At 46.1% G+C, this 22672-nt stretch overlaps 1 protein-coding gene across 4 annotated transcripts in view; it reads left to right on the forward strand.

Annotated features, from left to right (window-relative positions):
* Window positions 1-3031: 3031 nt before the first annotated feature.
* Ppp2r1b (protein phosphatase 2 scaffold subunit Abeta) overlaps window positions 3032-22672 on the forward strand; it is a 34487-nt gene continuing 14846 nt past the window's right edge. For 3 of the 4 annotated variants that reach the window (XM_006972331.4, XM_006972334.4, XM_006972330.4), the window contains exons 1-13: window positions 3032-3202; window positions 3944-4034; window positions 4364-4464; window positions 7382-7614; window positions 8607-8754; window positions 12378-12533; window positions 12824-12938; window positions 13370-13440; window positions 13707-13841; window positions 15675-15848; window positions 18491-18551; window positions 21630-21784; window positions 22342-22484. In XM_006972331.4, the coding sequence (XP_006972393.1) occupies window positions 3089-3202; window positions 3944-4034; window positions 4364-4464; window positions 7382-7614; window positions 8607-8754; window positions 12378-12533; window positions 12824-12938; window positions 13370-13440; window positions 13707-13841; window positions 15675-15848; window positions 18491-18551; window positions 21630-21784; window positions 22342-22484 (1697 nt within the window). In that variant the 5' untranslated portion in view covers window positions 3032-3088. The remainder of the gene's footprint in view (window positions 3203-3943; window positions 4035-4363; window positions 4465-7381; window positions 7615-8606; window positions 8755-12377; window positions 12534-12823; window positions 12939-13369; window positions 13441-13706; window positions 13842-15674; window positions 15849-18490; window positions 18552-21629; window positions 21785-22341; window positions 22485-22672) is intronic. The other variant, XM_006972333.4, reaches the window with a different exon arrangement.

The raw sequence follows: 22672 nt of genomic DNA on the forward strand, positions 1-22672 counted from the left end.
TTTTAAATGGCGATTTGAACTCAGAAGCTCATGTTTATGTACCAAGTGCTCTTCTTACCCACTGAACTGTCTCCCTGGCTAACTTGTCAATTTTCAGCCTGTAGGTTAAATCCAAAGCCTTGAGCATATAAAGCATATATTCTATCGCTGAGCTACATCCACAGGCCCAGGAATCAACACTTATGACAAAACCCTTGGATGATGGGCAGTAGATCCTGTTTCCTCAAAGCCCGCCTTTGGACCTGGCCCCCTTTGGAAGCAGCTTCTCCCCGCTGTGGCCCATTTTCATGCGTTTACTGGAGACTTTATTAGCATCTCTGCCCTTATTACCTGCTTAGTTCTCACAGTCTCACAGTTACTGGAGGAGGAACCAGGTGGTTAGCTCCGTTTTACAGGGGTGAGGGGGTGGAGAGTGTGACCGAGGCTTGGGGAGAGGTAGGTCACCATGAGTCAGAGACACAGGCGGGTATTGAAGTCTGGCCTCGATAACTCTCAAACCAGGCAATTTTCTAGGTTCTCTTTCCTCAGCTTGTGATATCATATTTAATCATAGTTATTCCTTAGGCCTCCACCTCACTGTGCTTGGTGGAGAGATCACATCTGACGTTTAAGCAGGGTAGCTTAAGGCCAGTGCGCCAGTTTTATTAGCCCGTCGAGGTGTGGGAACAACTCCTCTCTGTGCTTGTTTCTTCATTTCTGAACACGGTTTAGCTAAGGGAATAGAAGTCTTCTGTTGGTCAAGTGCCAAGTCAGGACTTCTTAGCTTAGCCCTGTGTCTCTTGCTGGGTATTAGGGATGGAGCAGTGCCTCCTGCATGCCAGGCAAGTGCGGGGAGGATTGCAGGCTTGGACTTCCCATGCCAGGTTGGATCCATCAAGGTCTCTCTGTGAACCTGGCTGGCCTAGAGCTATTGACGTCTCCCCTGCCTCTGCCTCCTAAGCATTGGATTGTGAGCATGCACCTGGGTGCATTTTTTGGTGTGTGTGTGTGTGGGGGGGGGGGATACAGGGTTTTGTATGTAGCCTCAGTTGACCTGGGGCTTGCTATGTAGACCAGGCTGGCTTCAAACTCACAAAGATCCATCTGCCTCTATCTTAATAGGCTGGGATTAAAGGCATGCACCCTTAAGCATGGCTTGGATCCACTTTTTTTTTTTTTAATTTAATTAATTTATTTATTTAGGTTTTTCTTTTTTCTTTTTTTTCTGAGGCAGGGTTTCTCTGTGTAAACCCTGGCTGTCCTGCAACTCACTCTGTAGACCAGGCTGACCTCAAACTCACAGAGATCTTCCGGCCTCTGCCTCCCAAGGGCTGGGATTAAAGGCACATACCACCACCGCCCGGCCTCTGTTCATTTCTTACGAGCCCAGAACAATAAAAGCTGCGTGGAAACTGATGCAAGCATAAGTGCTGAAGCCATGTGGCAGGGCTGGTCAAAGGAGTGCTGGGGGCCGGCTCCACGGCTCCAGCTCCGTGGCTCCAGCTCCACGGCGGCGCCAGCTCCATGGCTCAGCGGATGAAGGTGTGTGCACCAGACCTGATAACCTGAGTTCAGTTCCTGGACCCCAGCTGGTAAAAGGAGATAACCCACTCGGCAAGTTGTCTTCTGACCATGCTTGCATGCTTGTTCAGTGGCTTATGTGTGCACACCACACACACACACACACACACACACACACACACACACACACACACACACACATTTTGTAACTTAAAAAATGAAGTAGCCACCCCAGCAGTCCAGATTGTGCCTTATACGAATCTAAAAGTTATCAAAATAAAAAGAAAATGAAAGCCTTCAAGCATACATTCACGGGCCCAATTTTGAAAAACAAACAAACAAACACCAAAAAAAAACAAAAACAAAAACAAAAACAAAAAAAACACCAAAAAAACCAAAGCCCAAACTGCCGAAGTCCGTTGGTTTTTGAGCCTTGACTTCTAAAGGCTAACCATCTCCTGTTTCCTCCTAGGAGTCCCATGTTTTAAAAAGAAAAACAAAAAACTTACCTCCTAAATTGCATTTATCAATAACTTGACAATTTCATCAAGGCACAAAATAGTGTCACTTGAGAACTTGTGATAGTCGTACAGAACTACCAATCTAAGTTGCTTACATCTCAGTCTAAAACCTAAGAAGATAGGGCATTTAAGCTACTTTGTGCAGTTCAAAGGGCAATGAAAACTTTCCATTAAGTTCTGTTGAGAAAATGCCCAGGACCACCTCCTCCTGGGGTCCTCTAGGAGGACTTCTGGAGGTCTAGGGAGGCCAGTTTCCACCCCGCCGAACTGGGGAGATTAAAACTGGGCCTAGTTATGCTTGGTGGTTGTGCTTCTTGCTAAAGAGCGGTTAAAAAAAAAAGAAGACAATACAACAGAAGGCGCCATTCCAGTACCACACTGAAAAGAAACACAAAAACAAGAGAGCCGCATGTTTTGAACAGCTTGCGTGGAAAAAATATTGACTGGGGAGTTTGGACAGCACTGTTCATTTTCTCTCACCGCACTCAGTATTTGTCTTAAGGAGCAGGAGCCGGCCACGATTTTGGCAAACAGGCCAGAGGAAGAGGTGGAGGGGTTGCGTGGAGGCTTCTCGCCCAGGGGGAAATCAGGGCTGAGACCCAGTGGCTCCAGGCCAGCATGAAGTCTGGGGGAGGTGCTAAAGCTTCTTCCTCCTGGCCTAGGGTACCGACTAGACTATGGTCCTGGAGTTCTACTGAGCTTCGGCACCCATCACTCAGGAAGGCTCCTCTCCTTCGGAGCACGGCGAGCAGAGGATGAATCCCCGCCCATGTTTCTTTCGGCTGGGGAAAGGATGCAGGGGTTCCATTGGCTTTCTCAGCCCGCCCTTCTTCTGGAGTTCAGACCCCAAGTTCCAGCAATGGGGCTCAGGCCGGAGCCTCCGTGCGCAGGCTAAAAACTCGACTCCTTCGCTTCCCCAGAGCGGGCGGGTTGGATTTAGCCCCGCCTGCCTGGGTGCGGGGCGTGGCCGGGGCTCGGGGCGTGGCCTGGGTGCGGGGCGTGGCCGGGGCTCGGGGCGTGGCCGGGGCGCCGGGCGTACGGCGGCGACTAGCCAGAGGAGGAAGAACATGGCGGGCGCAGCGGGGCCCGGGGCCGGTCCAGGGGCAGCGGGCGGAGATGGAGACGATTCGCTCTACCCGATCGCGGTTTTAATCGACGAGCTCCGCAATGAGGACGTGCAGGTACTAGGCTGGGGCTGGGGAGCCGAGGCGAGCTCGGAGGCGTACAGGGTAGGGAAGAGCGGGAAGGCCGGCTCAGCCATGGGGGCGGCCCCGGGGACGGCAGAGCCGTATTCAGCGCTTCTTCCTACGGGACCGGGGGCGGCGGCGGCGGCGGCTCCGCGGTGGTCCGCCTCAGCTCCCGGCAGCCCTACCTCAGCCTTCCGGGGGCTCCGGCGGTGGGGCGGGGAACCAGTTCCCGCCTCGGGTGGACAAGCCGCGGTGGGTTGCGGGGCCGCCCGGGAGCGGAGGAGCGGCCCCGGGGACCGGGGTCCCTTTGAAGTGCTGTGGAGTGTCTGCCTCGGCTGGCAAACTGGCCCGGCTGGTTGGGTGGGAAGAGCGCCACAGCTGATTAACCCAGATGAGTGGTGCATCAGTTGTGATGGAACTTTTCTCTGAAAAGGGAGGAGTCGTGTTTAACCGTTTCACCTGCTTCCTTCCGTCCAGAGTTCTCTCTTTTCAGAATCTCTCACTTGCCCGGGTGTTTTCATTCATTCATTTCTTTCCGGGCCCTTCAGTGTTCTCCCCAGGATAGCCTCTGGCTAATGACGTGTTAAACGGTCCTTGAGTTATTTTAGGAATAAGATCTAAGTGAAAGTCTCATCCTCGTTATGTATACCCTCTGCCAGTGTCTCACCTGCCTGCTTCTTTTGACCTGAATTGCAACCATCTCTTTGCTTTGGTCTTCCCACTTCATGTTTAAAGCTCCGTCTCAACAGTATTAAGAAGTTATCGACTATTGCTCTAGCACTCGGGGTGGAAAGGACTCGAACTGAACTGCTGCCTTTCCTTACAGGTATGTGTCCTTTAAAGAAACACGGTCCATTTTCCATTGGCTTTCAAACTATTTCTTTTTTTTAATTTGTTACCTAGCATAGCAACAAGTACTAGATGGAGCAGGTGCCTTCTGCAAGGTATATAGAAATGTTACGCCAGACATACTCAAACATAAGCCCTCTAACTAATGGGAAGGTAGTTGATGTGGGATATGAATGTCTTAATAATTCTGTGAAACATTCAGGAAGACTTCTGATTTAGACAAGGAAGAAGATGCTTTTAAGATTGTAGTTGCAGCAGGGGTAGGAGTACCAGCTCCATGGGCTAACCAACTGTTGTTCTTTCCAGATACAATTTATGATGAAGATGAGGTGCTGTTAGCTCTTGCCGAGCAGCTGGGAAATTTCACCGGTTTGGTGGGAGGTCCTGACTTTGCCCACTGTCTGCTGGTGAGTACTGACTATGCCCGCCCCCCCCCCCCCCAGAGTTGAATGAATAATGTAGGCATTTTAGCTTAGCTTTTTTTTTTTTTTTTAAATTTTTCAAGACAGGGTTTCTCTGTAGCCCAGGCTGGCCTAGAACTCACAGAGATCGCCTGGCTCTGTCTCCTGAGTGCTGGGATTAAAGGTGTGCACCACCACCACCACCACCACCACCACCACCACCACCACCACCCGGCAACTTAGCTCTTATTTTTTTTTTTTTTTTTTTTTGGTTTTTTCGAGACAGGGTTTCTCTGTGTAGCTTTGCGCCTTTCCTGGAGCTCACTTGGTAGCCCAGGCTGGCCTCGAACTCACAGAGATCCGCCTGGCTCTGCCTCCCGAGTGCTGGGATTAAAGGCATGCGCCACCAACGCCCGGCTTAGCTCTTATTTTTATCAGCTGAATATAAGAACTTTTTTTCTGCCTCTGTAGACTTGTTAGAGATGTGGAGGAAGGGAACTTGATTTAGTTTTCTTTCTTCTTTTGTTTGTATTTTTTGAGACAAGGTCTTGCTGTGTAGCCTTCACTGGCTTGAAACTCTATATAGACCAGGCTGGCTTCAAACTCATAGAGATCCTCCTGCCTCTGCTTCCAGAGTATGGAGATTAAAGGTGTGCCCCACCATGCATGCAGATGAACTAGGCCTTAAAGGATGACTAGAAACTGACTGGCTGTACAAGGCAGGGCTGTCTGTTTCGGGGCTTTTAATATTACGTAGATGATGCTGGCTCCCATGGTTCCAGCTCTGCCATGAACCCTTGCGTAGAATTCCAGACATTGATGGACATAGATAAGTCGAGACTTGTAGAAATCAACATTTAGATATGGCTGTCATTTTCCCCTCAAAATATGCCTCTTTTTAGCTGTGTCAACCTGCCACCCAGCTATACAAGCGCAACTGAGAAGAAGGTAGCTGTTGTTTTCAGTGGTGCTAGAGATTGAAGCCAGGCCTTTGCTTCCTGGGTATGTTCTCAGTTCTCGGAGCTGCAGCCCAGCACTAGAAGGCGTTCTTCAGCCTCCCCTCCCTCCGTCCTCACATCTGAGCCATTAGTCCTGCAGACTTTGCATCTATCCCAGTCAGTCTTAGGAGGTTGCTCGTGTGCTGAGCACTTGGTCCCCAGCTAGTGGCATTATGTTGGGAATTTCTGGAAACTTTAGGAAGTGAGATCTAGCGGTAGGAGGTAGGATGCTTTGGGCAGCCTCTGGAGGGTATTTTGCCTCTGTCCCTGGACTCTGCTTCTTTGCAGGAAGGCAGAGAAGCTCTGATGCCACACTTTATTACTACTGTGTTGTCCCGCTGAGGCTCATGGGGCCAGGCAACCATCAACTGAACTCTTGAAATTGTGAATCAGAATAAATCCTTTGTTTCTGTTAGCTATTTTTGTTCACAGCAGGGAAAAACTCATAATGTATACACTGTGTTCCTCTTGATAATTCATTCCACACACACTGGTCTTTCTGTTCATTGTAAACCCGGCTCATATTTCCTTAAGACATTGTCTGTAGGTGTTATCTCTAGAGAGATGCTATTTAGAGTTTTCTGTAGCTGACTCTTTGTAAGTCAGACAATTGCATTTTGTATGAGAGAGGCCTTCCGCGGCCCCCACTGCAGTAGCTTCCTGACCAACCCCTTGCCCTGCAGCCTGTTCTCATCTGATTCCACCATTAGGATGTAGACTCCTTTAGAGCGAGGCATCCTGTGTGCTTCTTCTCCTGGATCCTCAGTGCTACTACATAACAGTGTTCATTACGGAAAGAATGAGTTTCATAGGCTTACAACTGAAACTTTTGGGGTTCAAAGCTGCTAGTGTATAAAAAATCGGACCGAAAGTAAACAGGAGTGGTCATGAGGGCCCAGAAAAGGACATTGGAAAGCGGGCAGAGTTCAAACAAAGGGACTGCTCACAGGCCATTCTCCAGAGTTTGGCCTTCTTCTGTAGTAGTGAGAGGAAAGTCACAGTGGGCAGGGGACAGATCATGAGTGGTATCTACCTTTTGAACCATATTGGGCAGGCACACTTCTTCCCTTAAGTCTTGACCTTCACTCTTGGCCAGTTCTGCTGTGGAGTTTTGCTCTAATTTCTGCAGCTGTGCCTTGTGCTGAATTTCCTGGGATCAAATGCAAATTGAGAAAGGCAGCTAGAGGTTGAGAGAAGCAGCCCATCTCCACGTCTACCAGGCCATGTCACATTCAGTTACTGACGAGGGTCAGACCTTGAACCTCTCCGTCTTTTATGTCTCTATAGCTGCAAGATCTCCCCCATTTATTTGCATTTATTATTTGACTGCTCTTTCTGAAACTCCCATTTTGCCCTTGGAAAGATTCTCAATGTATTTTGAAAACAAAACAAAAAACCTGGTGTTGACTCAGCTTTTTATTGGTTGCATAAATTGATGCCATTGAACTCTCATGGACAGGACTGCTTGCCCCTCCAAGAATGATAGAACGGTGCACAAAAGGAAATGGACTCTGTAGTCTGACCAGAAATTACCACGCAGTTGTGGCACCCACAGTTGGCCGTAGTTTGGGACTTGTCCTTAAGGAAATATGCACACTGCTGTCTGAATGTGGCTGCATTTCATTTAACGTCAGCTCCCAGTAATAGTGATACGGTGTCAAGTCTCTTGGACTGTGTCGTTTGTAGACACCATCTGGGGATTGCCATCTGGGACATGCGATCTTGGCTTTTCTGCCGAAGTCGTGTCTTCAGGTTGGCCACACCATATGTTATCACTGTGAGAAGTGAAAGTAACCATTTGGTATGATGTAGTTAGCATTCTGGTTACATGTACCGTTTCTCTTCAGTCACATAAAAGGTGTCAATCTGGGTCTAACCTGATTTAATACGTTGTCATCTCTGGTTTTCCTTTTTGATCTCTGCAGCCTCCTTTGGAAAGCTTGGCTACTGTGGAGGAGACTGTCGTTCGAGACAAGGCTGTGGAGTCCCTGAGGCAGATCTCTCAGGAGCACACTCCCGTTGCGCTCGAAGCTCATTTTGTACCTCTGGTGAAACGCCTGGCAAGCGGGGATTGGTTCACCTCTCGTACATCTGCGTGTGGTTTGTTCAGCGTTTGCTACCCCAGAGCTTCCAATGCGGTCAAGGCAGAAATCCGACAGTAAGAGACAGTCTTTTTCAGTGTCTGCGATTACTGGGGACTTCCAGCTGGAGTTACACAGTACTGTGTTGCCATCAGACTAGCCTGGTGGGATTGCTGATGCTTTTTCATGTAGTTGAATATACTTTACTGATGGCTTAGTGTGTGTGTGTGTGTGTGTGTGAGTATTTCATGTGGCAGCCTCTGGTGATGTTCCTCAGGTGTCTTCCTCCTTTTCTATGAGACAGGGTTTCTCATTGGCCTGGAACTTCATCACATAGGCTAGCTTACCCGGCCTTTGAGCTTTCTGGGATCCGCCCATCTCTGCCTCCCACCTTGCCACCTCTGAGGTTGTAGGCACTGCCACTATGCTGTGGAGCTGGGAGATTTCTCAGGTCCCACCCAGCCCCGTGGTCCCGTCCCCACAGTTCCTCAGCCGCTTATAAAATAAACATTCAGAGGCTTAATACTAAGTACCAATTGCATGCTATGGTAATTATGGCAGGCTTCCTGCTAGCTAGCTCTTATAACCTAACCCATTTCTATTAATCTGTATGTTGCCACGCTACCAGTCTGCTGGCATCTTGCTGTTCTTTAGGCGGCAGCTGGCGTCTCCCCTGCCTCTGCCTTTCTTCTTCCTGTCTCTGTTGGATTTCCTGCCTGGCTATAACCTGGCTTGCCATAGGCCAGAGCAGCTTCTTTATTGACCAGTCATAGCAATACATATAAAGCAGCTTATTTATTAACCAATGGGAACAACCTGTATTCACAGTGAACAAAAAGACATCCCCCAGCAGTGCTGAGCTATTTATTTATGTAGGTCCTGGGGACTGAGTGGGCTTCACTTGGGAGGCAGACACTTTCCTGACTGAGTCTCCTGGTCCTTTCTTTACGTCTGTGAGTAGAAACCGAGTCACTGATGTTTGTAAGGGAAAGGCTCCAAAGGCCATCTCTTGGTATTGGGGCGTGTTTATCCGAGTGTTTGACAGGAAATACCTTATTTCACGCTGCAGGCACTTCCGTTCCCTGTGCTCAGATGACACACCAATGGTGCGACGTGCTGCTGCTTCCAAATTGGGTGAATTTGCCAAAGTTTTGGAGTTAGACAGTGTGAAAACTGAAATTGTTCCATTGTTCACGAATCTAGCTTCAGATGAACAGGTAACTCGAGGCTTTAGATTTAGGAGACACAGATGTGCTCTTGAATAATGGAAAACACATTTACTGGGGGAGTTTTGACTCTGCTGTAGGGTCCTTTGCAGAGTCAGCACTCAGGTCTGACCGGGTGTCGTCCTGATGCTGTGTGTTTGTTTCTGAACTAGGCCCCACTTTCTTGACAGTAGCAGCTGTTAGAAGGAGGAGTCAGGGGTGAACTGAGTTCTTTAACTAGGAAGCCCAGGACCGCATCAGGGATGGGGTCTTTCAGATTTGCGGGCTCTCTTGTGCTCTGCAGAGGAAGCACTTCCTGGAATCCCGACTTTGTCCGTTCTGCACTAGTGTATGGTATCCCTACACACACCGGCGAGCTTAGATCCCAGGGTCTGCTTCCTTTGGTGTAGAAATGATAAAAATGACTTGGTAGAGTTGTTTCTCAGTACGAGGGCGGGGAAGGCTGCAGGGTCATCTGTAGAGCTGTGTCCCTATGTAAAATGGGGTATTTATACCACCGCCTGTGCACACCTCCTTGTGTACTCACTCCGAGTCACCTTTAGACCACTTGCAGTGCCTCATACAGCATGAACCAGGCCTGGGGAGGTGGTTCAACCTGTGAAGGTGAGAGCTGCCCAGACCTGGGACCCTGTGTCTGGTCCCCAGAACCCATCAGAGCTGAATGTGGTGGCACACTCTGCAATCCCAGCACTCCTATGGGGACAAGAGAGTCACCCTGAAAATCATGGGCCAGCCAGCCTGGGGTGCACAGTGCAGCAGCAGAAACAAGAGAGACCCTACCTCAGCAAGGTGGAAGGCAAGGACCAAATCCCCAAGATTGCCCTCTGACCTCCATATATGTGCTGTGGTATGCATGCACCCACACACTCTCACATACACAGTCAATAAATAATAATAATAAAACTATAGTGTAGATGATCTGTATATAGTTATTATACTACTTTCTTTAGGGAATAGTGACAGGAAAACAGTCTGTATGTGTTTAGTACAGATAAAACAATGTTCTCAAATATTTTGATCCATGGTTGGCTGACTCCATTGATGTGGGAGAACCATGGACATGGACTGACTGTATCTCTCAACCTGTTTTAAGCAGCTACATGTATTGTGAAATTAGGTTCTCCTAACAGCTCATGGCACAGATACTCATGGAAATGGAGACCCAGTTAGTTTATGAAGCTTGTTCAAGGCTGTATGTAGCTAGTGGTGCAGTTGGGTTTGAATGTACGTAGGCTTCAGCCCCAAGTTTCTAAGTCTTATCATTTGAACACTGGCAACATTTCAAGCATGCAGATGTCACACGTTTATGGTGGTTTCCGTGTTGGAGCAGGACAAGCTTAGAATCCTTATTTGGAATTTAGCTGCTTATACTTCCCATGGCATAATTTGATGTTTTCTTTTATCTTCTGTCCTTCCTGCAAAATAGTAGACTAGGGATTTTCAGATTTTCTGGTGAAGGCCAGCCAGGAAATATTTTTGGCTCTGTAGATCATAATATCCCTGTTGTAATTGTTGAACTTTGCTCCTGTAGTGCTGAAGCAGACACAGACTATGGAAACCAATGGACATGAAACTCACCCACTCATAGGTGCTCAAAAAAAGATTGAAATATGTACACATTGTGCCTTCTCTGACGTGAGCAGAAGATCTGCTCATGGCTTAGTCATTGACAGAAACATTTATTGAGTGCATACATAGAATACTTTCATAGGTGAGGCACAGTTCTAGTGTTAAGGGCATACAGGGACCCCACTCTCATGGAACTTTCATTTTAATGGAGAAAAAGAAACATGATAAAAATCAGGCAAAAATGTTTTGAAAATAGTGTAACATGGTGGGACACTGATTGCTGGTCAGCGGAGTGCTCTGAAGAAGTGACAGATGAGAGGAAAACACTGTCTCTGCTCCTTCCATGAGCATCAGAGCCCAGGAAAGGGAGGACACGAAGTAGGAAAAGGCCAACATTGGAGCATGGTGATGGGCGAGTCCATTAAGCATGGAAGTGGGGAAGAAGGAAGGGGTAGGAGCATCGTTGGCCCACAGCAGACTGCGGTTTGGGATTTTCTTCTCCAGATGCAGTGGGACTCTGCCTAGATGTGGAGAAGAGGTGTGACATGTAATTTACAGTTTTGAAAGGTCATCCTGGCTTATGGGTGGAAACACAGTTGTAGGAGGGATAAGGATAGAAAGAGAAGGCCAGTTAGGTGATAAACCAGGCAAGTGATGAGGGTGCATGTGCGCCATGTTGGATTTGTGTGTGTGCACCTGTGCCCACACACACACTCACATGCACGCTATGTTGGTTTGTGTGTGTGTTTGTGTTCTGTTGTGTCACATATACAGTAAATTTCTTGCTCCATTTCTCCTTGGTGCTCATAGGGTTATATGTCTGATTTTCCCAAGGCTGAAGTCCTAACTCCTAATGTCTAATTAAGCTTTAGGTTTGTGTTTTCTCTTACTCAGAAGGCATTCTTGTGTCCCATTTGGCATTGATCAGCCTTATATAAGGAAAAGCAGGTTGTCTCTCTACCTTTCCAGTTTTCTTCTGCTCTGTTTTACTCGACACAGTTCTCGGTTTGAGTTTCAGCATTTCAGTTCAACTGTTATTTGGCTATTAACTCTTCCCCCAGAATTTCTGTGTCTTGCTTTGTACACTCTGTATTATGCTACTGTTCGGGCCAGTGAGTAGTTGGAAATAGCTTTCACAGTGATCTCCCTTATCCTTTAAACTCTTCAAATACGTTATTAATACTTATGGAAGTATATTTTCAACTTCTTACTATAATAAGGCTTTGAATATAGCATTAAATTAAAAAGTAATCATTATATTTTGAGGCCAATCAGACATCCCAGTGGTAAAGTGTTTACCTGATTTCAATGCTCAGAACCCATGGAAAGGTGGAAAATGTGACTCCAGGATGTTGTCCTCTGACCTCCACACACATTATTCACATACACTAATAACACTTAGAACATCTTTTTCATTTTACTTAATAAAAATTTGGCTGCAGTCAAGATAATTTGGACAAAGTGCCATTTTATGTCTTTCACATGCCAAGGAAGAGGTTACTCAGCTATTTGAAAACCTAAAGACACAGCATCATAAATGGAGGTTATCTTAGTGTTTCTATTGCTGTGATGAATGACCAGAAAACAAGTTGGGGAAGAAAGGGTTTATGTGGCTTACACTTCCACATTGTAGTTCATCACAGAAGGAAGCCGGAACAGGAACTCAAACAGGGCAGGAACCTGGAGGCAGGAGCTGATGCAGAGGCCATAGAGGGGTGCTACTGACTGGCTTGTACCTCACATGACTCGCTCAGCCTGCTTTCTTATAGAACCCAGGACCACCGGCTCTGGGATGGGACCATCTACCATGGACTGGGTCCTCCCTATAAATCATTAATTAAGGAAGTTGGCCTAGAGGCCTGCCTACAGCTGGCTGTTATGGCGGCATCTTCTCAGTTGAGCTTCCCTCTTAGATGACACAAATGAGCCAGCACAGTGGGTTTCTCTCCCTCTTTCTTAACCAGTACCCGTGACAGCATCTCCTCACACTACACTCAGTGGTCCCTGCTTCAGCAAACTGACCGAACAGAATGTTTTTCCTTTAGGATTCTGTCCGCCTGTTAGCTGTGGAAGCGTGTGTCAGTATTGCCCAGTTGCTGTCTCAGGATGACCTTGAGGCCTTGGTCATGCCCACACTCCGGCAAGCAGCAGAAGATAAATCTTGGCGGGTTCGCTATATGGTAGCTGACAAATTTTCAGAGGTAAATGCCCTGGCATTTCAAGTATTCAAAACCTACAGGCATTTGCCCCACAGATTTTGTGTCAGACACAGCTTATAAATTCTGTTGAATAGTTTTGAATATAGCATCAAAAATTTTAAAAAAGACAATCTTTCTATTTTGGGGCCGGTCATAAGGCTCAGAGGGTAAAGTGTCTGCCATGCAAGCCTGCCAGCCTGATGTGGTTACAGTATACATTTGAAGATTGTACTATTTTGTTTTTAGTAACTCTTTTTGTAGTATACATTAAACCTGTATAAATCGTTTTCTAGCTCCAGAAAGCGGTGGGCCCTAAAATCACGCTCAACGACCTCATCCCCGCCTTCCAGAGCCTCCTTAAAGACTGTGAAGCCGAGGTCCGAGCAGCCGCTGCCCACAAAGTGAAAGGTGGGTCTGCCTGCAATTCCTTTCACTTTGGCGTCATTGATCTGATGTGATTTTGGTTTGGTGTTTTTACTGAAATGGGCCCCAAAATGTAGAAATCAGAAAAAAAAAATTAGTCTGTGTAGCAACATTTCCATCGACATTGATGTGTTTGTCATGTTCGGAAGTCGGGCAGAGTTTGAAGTTGTAAGATGTTGCCGGCAGAGATGATGTCAGCGTGCAGCTGCCGTTCCATAGTTCACATTAGACACCCACTGTGTCTTCTTGCTCCTTTTGTTTGTCACACGGGGCATTTAGACCATGCTATGAGAAGCAGGCTAATTTTCTCCATTAGCGTTTATTTGCTTAGACATGTGATTTAACTTGAACTGTTGGAAAGATCTGGTCAACTTTGTTTGGCTCCTAGACAGCATTGCATTGTTTGTTTGTTTCAGAACTTTGTGAAAACCTGCCCACCGAAGGAAGGGAGACCATAATTATGAATCAAATCCTGCCCTATATAAAGGTGAACGTGACTTCATTTTATTTGTTTACTCTGTGTGTGAAGCTCTTAGCATTTTAACAAGGACAAGGCATAAATAAGTCAAATACATAACATTTGTGGCAGTGTTATAGTTTATTTGTGCAAGTCACAATTGTACACTGCTGTGGGTGCTGAGGTTCGTTACCCCGGAGGCGTCTGGGTCAGCCACTGTGTGACTAGAGTTGCTCTTGACTCCTTGGGAGGCAGTATGGAGGCTTTTGCTGTCTTTAATTTTTATTTTGTTTTAGGAATTAGTGTCTGATACCAATCAACATGTCAAGTCAGCTCTAGCTTCTGTAATTATGGGATTATCTACAATTTTGGGCAAAGAGAACACCATTGAACACCTTCTGCCTCTTTTTTTAGCTCAATTAAAGGATGAGGTGAGTCTGGCTAGGAATTCTTTGGCTTTGATGTTACTGATTTGATGTGATTTTGGTGATTTTACTAAAATAGGACCTAAAGTGTATAGGTTGGGGGGAAAATAACAATTTAGATATTTGGCAGTCCTTCTCTTTGAGTATAGGGTTACAGGGTTACAGGTTTCCTAAAAATGGGCACAAGGACTTATTTAAAAAAAAAAAAAAGGTAGTTGGGTATGGTGGCTCTTGCCTTTAATTCCAGTACTAGGGAGGCAGAGGCAGGCGTAATTCTGAGTTCAAGGCCAGCTTGGTTTACAGAGCAAGTTCTGGGATAGCCAAGGCTATACTGCAAAACCCTGAATCAAAAACCATAAACCAACCAGACACACTAAAAACTAGGGGCTGGAGAGGTGGCTCAGGAGTCAAGAGCACTGGCTGTTTCAGAGGACCTGGACTTGCTTTCCAGCACCCACATGACAGACAGCTCACAACTTTGTTCCAGGGGATCTGATGCCTTCTTTGAACCTCTGCAGGTACCAGACACACACATGGTACACAAACCTACATTCAGGCAAAACACTCATGCATATAAAATAAATAAGTCTTAAAACCACCCCAGAAATAGCTATCTTTTAAATTTTTTATATTATAGACACTGGCTCGTTATTTTTTTTTTTTAAAGCTAATATATCTTTGCCTAAACACTATCTTTTATTTAAGTTTTAAACACAGAATCAGATATTAACCTTTAGGGGCTGGAGCAATGGCTCAGCAGTTAAGAGGTCTGCTGCTTATAGAGGACCAGGGTTCGAATCCTAGCATCCACATTTTGAGTGGCCCACAACTACCTATAGCTTCAGCTCTAGAGGATCCGACTCCCTCTTCTGGCCTTCGTGGGCACCCACATACATGGGTAGACATACACATTACACAGACAGTACATAGACACAGATGAAAAATTAAAACATTAATGCCAGGCATGATCCAGGTGCTTTGTTGCCATAGCAGGCCTAGGCCCTGCATTACTCCCAGATGTCGATGAGGAAATGAGGCACAGGCAGATGAGATGATGCTGAGGTCTTCCAGCAGTGGCAGATCTAAGATTTGAGTACATAGAATTTAATACCAGGGCCTGGGATTTTTACCATCTCATAGACTTTGTGCTTATTTTTTTTTTTGGTTTTTTTTCGAGACAGGGTTTCCCTGTGTAGCTTTGCGCCTTTCCTGGAGCTCACTTGGTAGCCCAGGCTGGCCTCGAACTCACAGAGATCCGCCTGGCTCTGCCTCCCGAGTGCTGGGATTAAAGGCGTGCGCCACCACGCCCAGCGTCTTTGTGCTTATTTATTAATTAAAAGTCTAAAAAACTTTCTTGTGCATGTGCGCACATGCAGAGCTCAGAGGCTGTCTGCGGAGCCAGTGCTCTCCATCCACCTTTACATGGGTTTGGGGGATCAAAGCCAGGTTGCCAGGTTTGTGAGGCAAGCACCTTTTCCTATTGAGCCATCCTGCCTGCCAGTTGTTAATTAATTTTTGATATTGGCATATTAAGTCAGGAAATCGCACAGGCCTTTTACTGACATTCTGGTGAAGATCAGTTGCACTGTGTCTTGGATTATCTGTGTATTTGGCATTTAAGATTTCCTTCTGCCTTGTAGCTCTTTCGGTCTACTGCAAACCGGGCGAATGTTTTACCACTAAGCCATGCCCCAGCTCTGTGACTGCCACCTTTCTAAGCCTTTCTAAGCCTGAGTCAGTGCTACATTTTGTTTAGTACTTTTTATTCGATGCCTCATGCCAGGAGGGTGCTGGGCAAAGAGGTTAATTTTCATGTCTCTGGGGCTTGTGTGCTTACAGTGTCCTGAAGTTCGTTTGAATATCATCTCCAATTTGGATTGTGTAAATGAAGTAATTGGAATTCGTCAGCTCTCTCAGTCTCTTCTTCCTGCCATAGTGGAACTGGCAGAAGATGCCAAGTGGAGGGTCCGCCTGGCTATCATCGAGTATATGCCGCTGCTGGCGGGCCAGCTGGTGAGTTCCTGGGCTCGGTGAACAATGGGGTCTGTCAGATCATGGAGCGGAGCAGGTGAGTGAGAGGCTAGGCAGTCAGTCTGGCCTGGTTCAGTTAGATGCACCGAGGTAAATTCCTGTGGCCTGTAGGATGGTTTTTATTTTCAGTAGTGAAGGAAGGCCTAACAGATTGGTGTTCTAGAAACATTCATCTCGCTGCCCTCCTCATGGTCAAGGTGTAGAATATATTTGTGTTACAAAAATGTTGTATTATTTAAAACCTATGTGACTAAAGAACTGATCCGTGGAAGAAAACATGGTTTTAGGATACGTCAGTTTGGCTTTTTGTTGGACTCTGTCCTAAGCAAAATGAACTCAGGAGCATTTTCCTGCATCCTGATGACAGGAAGTTGAGGATCCACCACACAAAGAGCTTATAATGGTGGCTGTTTTGGGTAAAGGCCTGTTATCACACTGTCTGCTATTCTTGGGGTTTCATTGTTAGTCTTATTCTAATGAATATGACTAATTATAAATTCAAGGCTGGGCTTCATGGCCACATGCTTCCCTTTCTTTCTCAATAGGTGCAGACAGTGGGAACCTTGATAGCCTTCACTGCATGGAGCCCCTAGACTAACTAGGGCTTAGAGAGTTGTCAGCTGTAACTGGGGAGATGGACAAGTGATTGCTCTCGGGCGGCAACTGTGTGCTGTTTCATTTCCAGTGGCTCCCATAGTGTGTGTTATTAATTAGACACTTGGCGTTTCTTTCTAGTTGGATGAAGGAAGACTGGTGTGGTTTTTAAGAATGCTCGTAATGTCAGTTTACTGCTGATACCACTATACTTTGTTGTTCCCCACTCCCAAGGCTTAGTTCCATTCCTTTCAGATCACAACAAGTGGAGTTCCTATTTTCCATCCTATTGCTAATTTTGATGTTACGAGCATGCATCTTGTAGATGGCCATGGTAGTGTGTTTGTATCAAATTTGAAGTGCTCTTTTCCTCAGAGTGAATGCCAAGCATACCTATGTGTCAGGGAGAGTCATCTTGCCATGCTTCTCCACCATCACTTCTGAACGTTGAGGGTCCTTTTCTGTTCTCAGTGATCTGTGCCACTGTCTGGAGTGAAAAGCTGCAGTGGCTAATAATGGGTTTGCTGGATGAAGCAGCTGTCTGGAAGGAGGGTGGATTATAGGTACCATTTCTTTGAACCTTAGCTCCACCAGACCTGGGAAGTCTCCAAGGGCCGCCAGCAGTATACAGAGCAGTGTGGAAATAAGACAGATGGTGTCTTGGCTGGTTTATACCTTTCTGGCTAGGATGACATACATCAGGCATGGACAACATTGTGTTTTACCATCCTGTTTCGTTAGCATATCTGTTCTTTTGGTTTTCTCTTTTTAGAGATTGACTTAGTTTTATGTGTGTGAGTGTTTTTCTTGCACATGTATGTGAAGCACATGCACGCCTGGTGCCTGTGGAGTCCAGAAGAGGGCATTGGATCCTCCAGAACTGGAGTTATGGATAGTTGTGAGCTGCCATGTGGGTGCTGGGAACCAAACTCAGGCCTTCCATAAGAGTCTCGGGGTTGGGGATTTAGCTCAGTGGTAGAGCGCTTGCCTAGCAAGCACAAGGCCCTGGGTTTGGTCCTCAGCTCTGGAAGGAAAAAAAAAAAAAGAGTCTCAAGTGCTCCTCACGGCTGAGCTATCTCTCCTGCCTCCGTTTATACAGTCTTAGTGTTTATGTGTAAACTTTTTTGTTTTTTAAGTTAGTCAGTCTGTAAAGTTCTCTCAAGACTATTCAGCCTGGTTATAGGCCTTGATGAGTAAATACAAAGTTAAACCACCAAATATCTGAAGGAGATTAGAGGAAAATCTCTACCTGGAATGAAAACGGAATCTGAGAGCTGATGCTGTAGGCGCAGTGCCTTATCAGAATCGGTGACAGCAAGGTGCAGCCGTTTGGTGTCAATCACAGGACCATTGGTCTTGGTCACTGGTCAGGAATGTCTTAGACTTGAACCAGAAGAATAAGCGTAAAGACTTCAGAAGGAAGGCAGCAGGAGCATGCATCACGGAGCGCCCATGTGCTGTGTATGTCCCAGGCCAGAGGTGGGCTTGTCGCTAGCCCGTGTGAACTGACCAGCAGGCTGGAGTCAGGGTGGTTCCAGCCCGCCACTTCCACTCTTGCACACTTGGTTTTCTCTGCTGCGTTCTGTCCTGCTCTCGCAGTGCTGTCTTCTGTTGGGGACATCTTGGTGTCAACCTGCCTCATTCTCAAGGACTTGCTCTTAACCAAAAAGGAGAGATGCCAGTTACCAAGCCCCTCGGCAGCCATTTTCTGGGTAACTCATTTTTCCATGGCATCTGCATTTGCTTGGCAGCTTTTCCACGGTGCCCTGCCCGCTCTTCTCAGTCCTGTGCATGGCTCGGTCCTGTCCCGTTAGCAGGGCCCTCACCACTCACTCCTGCTTGTTTTTGCTTTCTACCTAGTAGAGAGTTTCATAGTTTATAAACTCTACAGCATTGTTTTCATGGCTTTTTTGTGTTTCAGCTTGTGTGGGAGTATGTCTTTAGCTTTTAGGTAATTGTTGTGCAATGTAAATAGAGCATCTTATACTAACTTTGGAAATGTTTATTAATGGAATCTTCCTTATCCATAGGGTGTGGAGTTTTTTGATGAAAAGCTGAATTCTTTGTGTATGGCCTGGCTTGTGGATCATGGTGAGTAGACAAGTTAAAAACAGATATTGTGGGAAGTCCAGGCTTTTGCATGTGTCTGTGATGTTCACACATGGCCGTTTGGAGAAGAGTCCTATGGGGCTCGCTCATTGCCTTGACAGCATGGTGTTAAGGAGAAGTCGTTGGAGTTCTGCTGGCTCTCTCTGACTACATAAACATTTACTTACTCCTCCCTGTGGCCCGGTTGTCCTGCCTCTGTCTGCTGGGTGCTGGGAATAGAGGCAGACAGCACCGTGCCTGGCCTGACTGCACATTGGACATTTGTACTTCAGGTTCCTTTCTGTTTTAAATGTATTTGCCATGCTGAGTGGCCCCTCTGCCCTCTTCCACCTGCTGCTGTGAGCTGCAGACTCTTAGATGGACACTTCCCCCAGCCACAGGGCTTGCAGCTGACCTGCTGCCATTGGCGTCCTCGGTACCTGCAGACTAGGCTGGATAGAGTGGGAAAATGGCTACTTGAGCTTTCTGAGGTGATGTGCAAAGGTACAGTAGGAGTTGGGGACATGTCTGTCCCTAGGACAGAGCCAGGGTTTCGATTTGGTGAGAGGAAGGCTTTCCTCTGCCTGCTGCTGCTGAGCTGGAGATTTGAGCTCAGGGACGGTCTTACTGGACAGGGATGACCAGGCCTGTCGGTGATGCCCCAGGGCAGTGTGTGTGCACAGACTCCCTTGTCTCCCTGGTAGCTGATGCGGGGAGGAGCTGTGTCAGGTCCTAGATGTGGCCTGAGCCCCACTCCAGGGGGCGCCATCAAGTTCTCCTGTGATAACGTCCCATGAGCTTTGGGGCCATGTTTTGGTGGGTGTGATAAGCATCCTGTTGTGGTTCCCCAGTATACTGTGAGTACTTTATGTACTGAGTTATTTATCTGTGGGTACTTGTGTCTAGGTACTAAGGAACGAGTAAGAATGTTTGTGTCTGCTTTCATTTGTAGGTGGTTTTGTTAAAAGCGTACTTGTATCATATGTCTAAGTGCAAAAGGAAGGTTGTGAAGCTGTGTATCACAATCTGTTAGGGCATATGTATGGATACATCTGGTGCTTTTAAACTGTGTTGTAAAGACTTCTTTATTTCTCTTTTTCCCAAAAGTTGTTTTTATGACCATTTTAAAAAAAGGATAAAAAATTGTTTTTATGACCATTTTAAAAAAATGATAAAAAATGAACATTTATAAATCATAGGAAAGGTGCTTTAAGTTTTTTTTAATTTTAAATTGTGTGTGTGTGTCTGTGTGTGATGTTACATGTGTGCTTGCAAGGTGCTCTAAGGGGCTAGGATTGCAGACAGGTGTGAGCCCCTGGCTTAGGTGCTGGAAAGTGAACTCTAGTCCTCCGGAAGAGCAGTATGCATTTCCTTAACCACTGAGCCATCTCTCAGTCTAAGAAATTATTTATTTAAAAAAGTTTGCCGGGTGGTGGTGGTGGTGCACGCCTTTAATTCCAGCACTCAGGAGGCAGAGGCAGGTGGGTCTCTGTGAGTTCGAGGCCAGCCTGGTCTACAGAGCGAGATTCAGGACAGGCACCAAAACAGAGAAACCTTGTCTCGAAAAAAACAAACAAACAAACAAAAAGTTTATTTTTGGCAAATATTAGTGTGCATGGCATTCCCAGCAGATCTTTTTATTGCTTCCTTTGGAAGCCGGCCTTCTGGATTAAGACAGGCTTTTTTTTTTTTTTTTTTTTTTTAACTAAAGTTTTTTTTTTTTTCATTTATTTATTTTTAAAGATTTACTTATTTATTATGTATACAGCATGTATGACTGCAGGCCAGAAGAGGGCACCAGATCTAATTACAGATGGCAGTGAGCCACCATGTGGTTGCTGGGAATCGAACTCAGGACCTCTGGAAGAACAGCCAGAGTGCTCTTAACCTCTGAGCCACCTCTCCAGCTCAAGACAGGCTTTTTTTTTTTTTTTTTTTTTTTTTTTTTTTTTTTTTTTTTGTCTTTCAAATTTTGAAGGACTTCTAAGGTCCAATATTCTACAAGATGTAACCTAAGTATCGCCCCTCTTTTTTTTCTTCCAACTTGGGAGCTGGTCGGGTGGAGTGTATGTATGGTGATTTCAGAATTTCCTGATGCAGAGGCTGGATGGTGGCTGAGAATATCTACTTGTCTGTGGGCTTTTCAATGCATCTTTTTTTTTGTTTTGTTTTGTTTATTGAGATAGGATTTCTCTGTTTAGCCCTGGCTGTCCCGGAACTTGCTCTGTAGACCAGGCTGTCCTGAAACTCAGCTCCATTTGCCTCGGCCTTCCGAGTGCTGGGGTCAAAGGTGTATACCACCACCACATGGCATCCTACAGCTTTTGTATTTTAGCTTAGAATTTTATAATTTGAAGAAAAATTATGTTTTGCACTTTAAGTGGTACACAGTGAACAGGTTCCTTTGGGAACATCCCTCTATCCCCTGCTCGGGCGTGAAACGGCTGGAGGAGCCTTGTGAGCAGTCTGGAGAAGCTGAAGGCTGCCTTCCTGACAGTGGGCAGTGTCGACCAAAGGGAGGAAGTTCAACCAGAGTTCCTGGTTTTGTTTTTCTGAGTGGTGGGGGCACTTCATTTATCAAGTCAAAGTTGGTGAGAATAGACAGAATTAGATATTGAAAGAAACCTTTCAGATCGACTGACCTTGAGGGGAAAGACAGACATACAGACAAAACAAGGAGTGAAAACTGGCAGAACTCAGGAAAGGCTTGCATTCCTCTGAGAACAGAAGTGAGAGTTGCCAGGAATATAGTAGGCCTCTGGCCAAGCAGAGTGGAGTGCAGTTGAGGTCTTGGTCAAGGCTCAGTCTCTGGTGACTTTGGCAATGGAACCCTGTGTTAGTGGCATCGTGGTAAGAACAATCATTTTGTTAAAATAAAGTATTTATTAAAAACCAGTAGGTAGGAGAAAAACCTGGGTGCTGCCATCCTTGGACATGGACATTTTAAACTGCAGTGGGTGGGCTTCAGCAGGATTATCATGCAGTATGTGATGTTAGGTTTGCAGAGTTTATTTTGGGTCTGTGTGATGTGATGGTGTGTAAAGCAAGCGACTGAAGATGTTCTCTTGGACTCTGCTGCAGTCTACGCCATTCGGGAAGCTGCCACCAACAACCTCATGAAGTTAGTCCAGAAGTTCGGTACAGAGTGGGCCCAGAATACCATTGTCCCTAAAGTGTTAGTGATGGCGAATGATCCTAATTACTTGCACAGAATGACCACTTTATTCTGCATTAATGTAAGTATTAATAATGGTGTTATTGCTAAGCTCAGGCATTGAATCATTCTCTGTATATTTCTAAGTTCTGAATGAGCTATCTTCTGTTTGAGGTGCATTTCATATACTGATCAATTTGGATAATTAGAATAGAGAAAAAGTTGATTTAAAAACTTGGAGCTGGAGAGATGGCTCAGTGGACAGGCATGCCCCCTGTTCATTCAGAGGACCTGAATTTGAGTCTCAAGCACCCATGTGAAGCAGCTCACAGCATCTGTAGCTCCAGATGCTGCTGGTGGATCTCACTCTTCTCATCTCCCACTGCCATCCCCCTCCCCATGAACTCACACGTAATAAGATAAAACTGAATAGTTAAAGCTTGCAGTATTTAAAGTTGCCGTTTTAGTGTAGGTATTGGCATAGGCCTTCATCTTTGGGGCCACCTCCTGTTCCTTAGATGCTCAAGCAGGAAACATTTTTCAGTTGGTCAATTACCTTCCCTTTAAATATTAGTTTGTTTCTTTAGATTGGGGAGTATTAAGAAAGTTTTCAATGTGCCGTCCTGTTTATTTTTCTAGGCACTGTCTGAAGCCTGTGGTCAGGAAATAACCACTAAGCAAATGTTGCCCATCGTGTTGAAAATGGCAGGGGACCAGGTGGCAAATGTCCGTTTCAATGTGGCCAAGTCACTGCAGAAAATTGGACCGATCCTAGACACCAAGTAAGATTGCAGTGCTGCTCTTGGTTTGAAAGTATGGCCTCATGGTGGGGAGGAATAGCTAAAATAAGCCCAGGGATTTCTTTTCTCATTTTACCTAGAATCTGGGTTATTCAGAGAAAATTCAGCCCTTGGTTTTGAGACTGTCCAGTTTGACTTTTACATTTATGTTCTGGGTATGTATAGAACAC

The sequence above is a fragment of the Peromyscus maniculatus genome, chromosome 7, assembly GCF_049852395.1.
Source record: "Peromyscus maniculatus bairdii isolate BWxNUB_F1_BW_parent chromosome 7, HU_Pman_BW_mat_3.1, whole genome shotgun sequence".
Lineage (NCBI taxonomy): Eukaryota > Metazoa > Chordata > Mammalia > Rodentia > Cricetidae > Peromyscus > Peromyscus maniculatus.